Here is a 10000-nt window from a genome sequence, read left to right as displayed (position 1 = left end):
GAAACGAAGGAGAGAAGGGAAACCGCGATAACCTTCGTCAGTATCCGACGTGGCAGCTGGAGGTCACAGAGGAGGACGAGAGGTAGAGAAGCTCGCATAAACTTTTATCATTATTATTATTATCTTTTTAAGTTCTGTTGTATTATTATCTTTTAAGATCCCTCTCGCATAAAACTTTTATTATTATTATTATTATTATTTTAAAATTCTTTTTGATTAACTTTTTGGTCTGTGCTCGTGTTACCTTTTTTGTTTTGTCCTTTATCTCATTTTATCTTATTATTTTATCTTGTGATTGTTATCTCTCTTTCTGTTTCGCTATTTTATTATTCTTATTTAGCTTTTGTTTGTACCTTTTTTATCAACATTTTGCTTTATTATTATTTGATTGATTCTTAGTCTGTGATTATGTGTTCTTTTTCCTGTTTTTCTTTTATTTATATAATTTAATATTATCTTATCTTGTGTTTGTTATTTTTCTTTCTGTTTCATTCTCTCATTATTCTTATTTCGCTTTTGTTTGTACTTTTTTTTCATTATTTGTCTTTGTTTTATTCTTCTATCATTTTTTCATTTATCCCTATTTCGTTGACGTTTGTGGTTATCATTTCTCTTGTTTTATGGTTTTGCTATATCCTTATTCTTTTTATCTTTTATTAATCCTTGTTTATCTATTCGTTGTCCCCATATTTTTTATTATTGCTCTATTTCATTCCTTTATCATAATTCTCTTTTTTAATTCATCATCATCATAATTCTCTTCTGTTCTCTCTCCCTTTTACATCAGTTTTGCATCCTCACCACTATTCTCCACACTTCCCACGCCATATTTTTTATCATTTCTCTATTTCATTCCTTTACTATTATCATCATCATCCTTCAACATAATTCTCTTCTGCTCTCTTTCTCTTTAACATCAGTTTTGCATTCTCATCATTTTCCTCATTTCTCACGCACTCACATTTGGGTTGTTGCTTATTTATTTATCCATTTATCTTCTTTCGTCTATTATCATTATCATTATTATCATCGTTTCTCATCCTTATCGAACCCTGCTAAGTCTCCCTCTCCATCGCCATTCCTAATATTCACAAAGTTCATCCTAATATTCACAAAGTTCATCCTAATATTCACAAACTTCATCCTAATATTCACAAATAAATCAACAAAATAAAATAAAATAGAATAAATGAATTAAAATAAACCAACAACTAAACTAAACTAAACTAATAAAATAAAATAAAATAAAACAAACCAACAACTAAAATAAACTAAACTAAACAAATAAAATAAAATAAAATAAACCAACAAACCCGATTGGGTCAAAACAACTGAACGCCCTTCTCGCCCTCAAGAGCCAGCCTGCAGTACGGCTTGTCTCGAGGGATGGAGAAGGACCGCCTCGAGGAACACCTTTACGCGAGGAAGCTTCAGGTCGAGAAGGACTCGGCGGCTTACTGGCACCAGAAGAGGTTCAGGGAGCCGAGTCCCCGAGTCGTTGAGTATTCCAGGAAGGGTTATGAGATGGATATGGCCACGAGTTTCCTGAAGGAGAGGTATGGTAGCTGTCTAATTTTTTTTTTTGAAAGGCTTGTGGGTTGTTTTGTCTATTTCTCTGTCTTTTTTTTGGGTTGTTTGTTTATTTGGTACGTTTAGATTGAATAATCTGTCTGTCTTCTTTCGTCTATTATCATTATCGTGATAAAACTCCCTCTCTGTCGTTCATAAGTTCATGCTAATATTCACAAAGTTCATGCCAATATTCACAAATTCATACTAATATTCACAAAGTTCATACAAATATTCACAGATTCATGATATTCACAAATTCATACTAATATTCACAAAGTTCATACTAATATCCACAAAATCATACTAATATTCCCAAAGTTCATACTAATATTCACAACTATCCATCGGCCTTACATTCACAAATCATACTAATATTCACAAATATTCATCGCCTTTATATTCACAAATTCAAACTAATCACAGCTACCCACCGCCCTCACATTCACAAATCATACTAATTATTCACAAATTCATACAGATATTCACAACTATCCATCGCCCTTATACATACCCAAATCCATACTGATATTCACAACTATCCACCGCCCTCACATTCACAAATCATACTAATACTCACAAATTCATACTAATATCCACATATTCCTACCAATAATCACAACTACCCACCGCCCTCACATTCACAAATTCAAACTAATATTCACAACTATCCATCGCCCTTACATTCACAAATCATACTAATATTCACAAATTCATACAGATATTCACAACTATCCATCGCCCTTATATATACCCAAATCCATACTGATATTCACAACAATCCACCGCCCTCACATTCACAAATCATACTAATATTCACAAATTGATACTAATATTCATAACTATTCATCGCCCTTACATTCACAAATCATACTAATATTCACAAATTGATACTAATATGCACAAATTGATACTAATATTCACAAATTCATACTAATATTAACAAATTCATACTAATATTCACACATTCAAACTAATATTCACAAATTCATACTAATATTCACAACTATCCACCGCCCTCACATTCACAAATCATACTATTCACAAATTCATACTAATATCCACATATTCCTACCAATAATCACAAATATCCACCGCCCTCACATTCACAAATCATAATAATATTCACAAATTCATATTCATATTCACAACTATCCACCGCCCTCACACTCACAAATCATACTAATATTCACAAATTCCTACCAATAATCACAACTATCCATCGCCTTCACATTCACAAATTCAAATTAATATTCACAACTACCCACCGCCCTTACATTCACAAATCATACTAATATTCACAAATTCATACTAATATTCACAGATTCATACTAATATCCACAAATTCATACCAATAATCACAACTATCCACCGCCCTCACATTCACAAATTCATACAGATATTCACAACTATCCAACGCCCTTACATTCACAAATCATACTAATATTCACAAATTGATACAAATAATCACAAATTCATACTAATATCCGCATTCATACTGATATTCACAACTACCCACCGCCCTCACACTCACAAAGCCATCCCCAAAGCAACCCACAACCGCAGATTGAACATCACGGACAAGAACGCGATCCTCGAGTTGGAACACTCGGGAGAACTCGTCAAGGAACAGTGCGACGCCGTTCGAGCAGGACCTCCGAACTGCGACAGGTTCTCCCGCTACCGCTCCGCCGACGGGACCTGCAATAACCTGAAGAACCCGACTTGGGGCGCCACCTTCACGCCCCACAGACGGTTCGCTGGGCAGGACTACGGGGATGGTGAGGGAGCCTACGTGGTTTTGTTTTTGTTTTTTGTTTTTTTGTTTTTTTTTCTGTTTTTGGTGTTTTTTTTCTCTTTTTTTGTTTTTTCTTGTTTTTGTTTTTGTTTTTTCTTGGTTCTGTGTTGGTGGAGTGCTTTTGGGAATATGAGTTTTCTCTTTCAAAGGAAACGTTTCGTGTCAAAAAAAAAGTTAAAAAAAAAAAAAAGTAAAAACAATCGAAGGTACCATATATATAATTCTACCTACGCGTAAAAAAAAAAAAAAAAAAAAAATATATATATATAAATAAATAAAAATAAATATATATGATGAAAAAAGATAAAAGGTAAAACAAAATAAATAAATAAAATAAGGAAAGACACAATATAAAATAAAATAAGATAAATAGATAAGATAAGAAAAGATAAAAGATAAAATAAAATAAAATAATAAAATTAAGAAACAGAAAATAAACATAAAATGAATAAATAAAATAAAAAATACAAAAAAATAGATCAAGAAAAAAACATGAAATCCACGCCCCTCTCCTGCAGGCGTGTCCAGCCTCCGGAAGGCGACTGCCGGCGACGCCCTCCCGAACGCCCGCCTCGTCAGCCTCGCCGTCAGTAGCCGCCCAGGGCCGCCCTCGACCTCCTTCTCTTACCTCCACTTGAGCTTCGGACAGTTCCTCGACCACGACCTCGTCCTCACGCCCTTGGTTCCAGGTACGAGGGGTGGGTGGGGGTGGGGGGTGGGGTTGGGGGGGTGGAGGAGTCGATGTTGGAGTGGGTTTGATTCGTAATAAGAAAATCGAAAAAAATGATTGATTGATTTAGGATTGTTTGTAAGTGAAAGATTCATTATTATAATCATTGTTATTATTAGTATTATATTATTATTATTATTATTATAATCATCATTATCATTATATTATCATTACCATTATAATAATAATGATAATTATAATGATAATTATTATCATTATTTTTATCGTGTAAGGTAATTGACTTGGTTGTTTCGTGATTTTTTCACATATATTTCATGTTTTATAAAATCACACAAACACACACACAAACGAAATATAGATTGTGATTTTGACGAATTTAACGCAATATAACAGGAAAGTTATGAAACATATAACATTCCTCTCATCAACCAACGCTGGACACACCTAATCCACCTCCACCTATCCACTTATCCACCTCTTCTGTCTATCCACTTATCCATCTCCTCCATCTATCCACCTCCACCTAACCCACCACCTCTATCTATCCTGTTATCCACCTTCACCTATCGACGTCCTCTATCTATCCACCTCCACCTCCTCCAGCTACCCACCTCTTTATCCTCCAGCTACCCACCTCCTCCTCCTCCCTCTATCCACCTCCTCCCCCTAATCCACACCTCCTTCATCTATCCACCTCCTCCATCTATCCACCTCTACCACCTCCTCCTCCAGATACCCACCTCCTCCCTCTATCCACCTCCTCCCTCTATCCACCTCCTCCATCTATCCACTTATCCACCTCCTCCATCTATCCACCTCTACCCCCTCCCCCTAATCCACCTCCTCCCCCTAATCCACACCTCCTTCATCTATCCACCTCCTCCCCCTAATCCACCTCCTCCACCCCCTCCACCTCTACCACCTCCTCCTTCATCTATCCACCTCCTCCCCCTAATCCACCTCCTCCACCACCTCCACCTCTACCACCTCCTCCCCCTAATCCACACCTCCTTCATCTATCCACCTCCTTCACCTCCACCCCCAGCACCCCCTCCCCCTAACCCACCTCCTCCCCCTAACCCACCTCCTCCACCCCCAGCACCTCCTCCCCCTAACCCACCTCCTCCCCCCCCAGCACCCTACGGCGGCGCCATCGCGTGCTGCCCCGAGGCCCTAGGTGGAGACGCGTCCCTGGTCCACCCCGAGTGCGCCCCCATCGACCTCCTCGCCGACGATCCCTTCTACGGCGCCTTCGGCCAGACCTGCATGGAGTTCCTTCGCTCCGCCCCCGCCACGCGATGCCACTTCGGTCGGTCACGGGGATGAAGGGGATTTTAGGGTTTTGGGGATTTTAGGGTTTTCGGGTTTTTGGGTTGTCGGGGATTTTAGGGTTTTGGGATTTTCGGGTTTTCGGGCTGTTGGGGATTTTAGGGTTTTGGGATGTCGGGTTTTCGGGCTGTTGGGTTTTCCGGGCTGTCGGGGACTTTAGGGTTTTGGGGATTTTAGGGTTTTGGGAATTTAGGGTTTTCGGGTTTTTGGGTTTTCGGGCTGTCGGGTTTTCCGGGGTGTTGGGGATTTTAGGGTATTGGGATGTCGGGTTTTCGGGTTTTCCGGGTTGTTGGGGATTTTAGGGTTTTGGGATGTCGGGTTTTCGGGCTGTCGGGCCGTCGGGGATTTTAGGGTTTTAGGCTGTCGGGTTTTCGGATTTCGGGCTGTCGGGTTTTCCGGGCTGTTGGGGATTTTAGGGTTTTGGGATGTCGGGTTTTCGGGTTTCCGGGCTGTCGGGTTTCCGGGCTGTCAGGTTTCCGGGCTGTCAGGTTTCCGGGCTGTCAGGTTTGATATAAACATATTCATGAAACAGAACGAACAATAAATTCCCCCAAAACCGCATCCACAACATCGGGAACTCATAGCCTGAAACAGCAATCTCTAGAAAACACAAAAAAATTGGCCCAGAGAAGGAAGCATCAGCGCCATCTCCCGGACCCTCTCTCCCGCAGCATCCTTATCGCCCCCTTCCTACTCCAGGACCCAGGGAGCAGATGAACGAGATAACGCCCTACCTCGACGGGTCTGGGATCTACGGCTCGGACCTGCAGACGATGGACTCCCTCAGGGCCTTCAGGGGCGGGAAGCTCCTCCTGCAGGTGGGAGAGGGGAGATGGGATGAATATTTTTTTTTCCCTATTTTTCTATTTGTTTTTTCTTTTTTCTTGTTCGTCTCGATGTTTCCTTGTTTGTTGGTGTGTTTATTTTGTTCATTTGCTTTTCGTCTTTGTTTTAATTTGGATGAGTTTCGTTTGTTTATTTTTTCTTACTTGCTATGCGAGGGTAATGCTAATTTCAAACAATGGATTAACATCATAGATATATGTATGTATGTATGAGGGTATGTGTGTGTGTGTGTATGTACTGTTTGATACTCGAGAACTAAATCACGATAACTGCCTTAGGATCTTGAGTTAAAACAAAGGAGAGATTCTGAAGAAGTCCTCGCTCAGCATCCCTTCTCATTGTCCTCGAGGTCCTTGTCTCTCTATACCTTGGTCTCTCCAGGTCACGGGCGAGGGCGTGGAGCTCCTGCAGCCGAAGAAGGACCTGGACGATGGCTGGAACCACCCCTGAAGACGAGCATTGGCCAATTTTGCTTCAAGGCGGGTTTGTGTTTTTCGCAGAGCATTCTACAGGGATGATGAATATAATGCCTTCTAGAGAGATGACTAATATAAAATGTGGTTATAAATTACGTGTATATGAAGACTGTTATTACTATCGTTATTTCGGCGTTATTACCACTTTGTTATTACTATAAAGTGGTAATAACGCCGAAATGATAACGATACGAAATTGCGTTCAGCGAAGGAGACTACCCCCCCCATCTCAACCCCCCCAGGAGACAAGCGAGTGAACGAAAACCCGACACTCACGGTGTTCCACCTGCTGTTCGCCCGCCACCACAACCTCGTAGCGAGTCGCCTTCAGCAGCTCAACCCTTGCTGGGGCGACGAGGAGCTGTTTCAGGAGAGCCGGAGAGTCGTGGTGGCGCAGTTCCAGCATATCGTTTACAGCGAATATCTCCCGACGGTCCTGGGTGTGTGTTGCCAGGGGCGTCGGGATCTTGGGCGCTGCCTTTGCACTCGGTGTCATATCTTATACTATGGAGTTACTTCAGACAGGCTGGGTTGTGGAATATGCTATGGATTTACTCAAGACAGGCTGGGTTGTGGAATATACTATGTATTTACTCAAGACAGGCTGGACTGTATAATATGCTATGGATTTACTCAAGACAGGCTACGTATATCCCTGATACTCTACATTAGACTGTATATCATTCCATGGAGTTCCTCGACACAACCGAATAGTCACGCGCTCGAATGCAATGTTTCTCCCCCTTTCTCTGCAGGGGAAAAGGCGATGAGGGAGTACCAGCTGGGGTCCCTGACGGGGAAGCAGAAGAGGAACGACTACGACCCCCGGAGGAGCGCCGCGGCGAGCACCGAGTTCGCGACGGCCGCCTTCCGCTTCGGCCACAGTCAGATCCCGGTGCGAGGTCGAGGTCGCCTTCGGGTCGCTCGTCTGTGCGTGTGGTTGGGTGAATGGACAGCAGGAAGGGGCGTGTGAATATGAGGAACACATATTTATGCATATATAGATATGTGTGTACATGTAATCTATCTATCTATCTGTATCTCTCTGTCTGTCTCTGTCTGTCTGTCTCTCTCTCTCTCTCTATATATATATATATGTGTGTGTGTGTGTGTGTGTGTGTGTATGTGTGTGTGTGTGTGAGTATACCTGTGTGTTTGCTCGTGTGCATGTGTATTTGTTTGTGTATGTGTAAATGTATACGTGTGTGTGTGTTTGTGGCTACGAGTCCAATGCCGAATGCCAATGTCTTCCGCCTCCGGTTGAGCGCGTGAAGCGGCAATTCTCGCCTCGCCTCATTCCTTCCGCTCCTCCTCAGGACCTCATCGAGCGCAAGGACGCCGCCGGGGAGGTCACGGCGACGGCGCTGTCCTCCGAGATGCGGAATCCCTTCTCCCTGTACGCGAAGGGGGCGGCGACGACCCTGCTGCGTGGGACCGGCGCTCAGAACGCCAGAGAAGTGGACTCGCTTTTCGCTGAGGAGGTCGGGATCCACAGCGCAGTATACGTGGGATGAAGACGTGATAACAGTTATTGAAATATGAAACACTAGGTACACACACATACACTAAAACACCCACCCACACAAGCACTAAAACAAACACACTAAACACACACACACACACACACAAACACACTAAAACACACACACACACGCACACACAAACGAGCTAAAAGACACACACACACACACACACAAACACACACACAAACACCCACACACACATACACTATAACACACCCACACACTAAAACACCCACACACCCACACACACAAACATTATAACACACACACACACTAAAACACACGAAGGATCACTTACGACTCTCCTTTGTTCCATCTTCCCCCCAGATCACGGGGAAATTATTTCGTTCCAACAAGCCCTTTGGTCTCGATCTGGTGGCCCTGAACGTCCAGCGAGGGCGTGACCACGGCGTGCCAGGGTACACGACCTTGCGGGCGGTCTGTGGCGGCGACAAGGTCAAGGTCAGGAATTTCGAGGACTTGGCTGAGGATATGGATCTGGGTGTGATTGACAGCCTGAAGAGCGTGTACAGGTAAACTCATCAGGTTCCATTTTTACTTTAAAAAACTACCCAAATAGACAGGTATTTCGTCATAATCTTAGAGAATATCAACTTCATATATTCAGAAAGCTAGGATGTTAAGTTCTACTTTTTCTCTTTCTTTTTCCATTGTTTTCGTACTTCCCACAGATACTCGCAAAAAAATGCTAAATGTTTGACGCTATAACACGATTACAATATCGAAATAGAAACAAAATCGGTAATCAAAGTCATCTCTCTCTCCCTCCCTCCTTTCCTCCCCCCTCTCTTTCTCTCTCTTCCCCTCCCTCCTTCCTTCCCCCCCTCTCTCTCTTTCGCTCCCCCCTCCCTCCGCTCTCTCACCCTCTCCGTCTTCTCTCTCTCCCTCAAAAAAAAAAAAAAAAAAAAAATCGTGACGCCACGCCCCCCCGCAGTCACGTGGATGACATCGACCTCTTCATTGGCGGGATGTCGGAGCGGCCCCTCCCCGGCGGGCTCCTTGGCCCCACCTTCACCTGCATCCTCGCCGACCAGTTTACCAGAATCCGCCGAGGAGACCGGTACTGGTACGAGACCTCAAACACGGATACCGCGTTCCGGGATGGTGAGTTTGACTTGCTCGGGTTGAAATAGAGATACAGGTGTATGGGGACACACACGTACACACAGGCAGGTGTACGCACATACAAACAGGTAAGGTATGTACACACACACACACACACACAGGCAGGATATGTACACACACACACAGGCAGGGGTACGCACACACACAGGTAGGGACATACACAGACACACAGACAGGGTATGTACACACACACACACACAGGCAGGGTATGTACACACACACACAGGTAGGGACACACACATACACACACAGGCAGGGGTACGCACACGCACACACATACAAGCAGGGATACACACACAGACACAAACATGGAGACATACACGCCCATACACATACATAGACACAGACACGCTAATATGTTTTTTGGTTTCTTAGGATCTTTCATTTCCTTTCCTTTCTTCTCTTATCCTTGTTCTTTTCTTTCCCCTTTTATTCGTTGTTCTCCATAATTTTCTCTTCTTGTCATTATTCTTAATGTTCCCATTGTTGCATCCTCTTCTTGCGTGTGTTCCTCGCGTTCCTCTTGTTCATCGTTGCATCTCCCTCTTCTTGTGTCTGTTCCTCGCGTTCCTCTTGTTCATCGTTGCCTTCCCTCTTCTTGTGTCTGTTCCTCTTGTTCATC

At 43.1% G+C, this 10000-nt stretch overlaps 2 protein-coding genes across 2 annotated transcripts in view; both read left to right on the top strand.

The window, feature by feature from the left end:
- LOC113811912 (chorion peroxidase-like) overlaps window positions 1-6799 on the top strand; it is a 9779-nt gene extending 2980 nt beyond the window's left edge. Inside the window, exons 3-9 of the mRNA XM_070122362.1 lie at window positions 1-82; window positions 1356-1556; window positions 3136-3350; window positions 3886-4056; window positions 5194-5367; window positions 6087-6205; window positions 6615-6799. The exon at window positions 1-82 is cut by the window's left edge and continues 183 nt beyond it. Coding sequence (XP_069978463.1) covers window positions 1-82; window positions 1356-1556; window positions 3136-3350; window positions 3886-4056; window positions 5194-5367; window positions 6087-6205; window positions 6615-6683 — 1031 coding nt within the window. The 3' untranslated portion in view covers window positions 6684-6799. The remainder of the gene's footprint in view (window positions 83-1355; window positions 1557-3135; window positions 3351-3885; window positions 4057-5193; window positions 5368-6086; window positions 6206-6614) is intronic.
- The window catches only part of LOC113811909 (peroxidase), a 4890-nt gene continuing 1664 nt past the window's right edge, over window positions 6775-10000 (top strand). The window contains exons 1-6 of the mRNA XM_070122483.1: window positions 6775-6793; window positions 6952-7149; window positions 7465-7604; window positions 8026-8190; window positions 8560-8765; window positions 9188-9357. Of these exons, the coding sequence (XP_069978584.1) occupies window positions 6775-6793; window positions 6952-7149; window positions 7465-7604; window positions 8026-8190; window positions 8560-8765; window positions 9188-9357 (898 nt within the window). The remainder of the gene's footprint in view (window positions 6794-6951; window positions 7150-7464; window positions 7605-8025; window positions 8191-8559; window positions 8766-9187; window positions 9358-10000) is intronic.

The sequence above is a fragment of the Penaeus vannamei genome, chromosome 6 (assembly GCF_042767895.1).
Source record: "Penaeus vannamei isolate JL-2024 chromosome 6, ASM4276789v1, whole genome shotgun sequence".
Classification (NCBI taxonomy): domain Eukaryota; kingdom Metazoa; phylum Arthropoda; class Malacostraca; order Decapoda; family Penaeidae; genus Penaeus; species Penaeus vannamei.
Note: the sequence above shows the minus strand (reverse complement) of the source record. Positions and strands in the feature narration are given on the sequence as shown.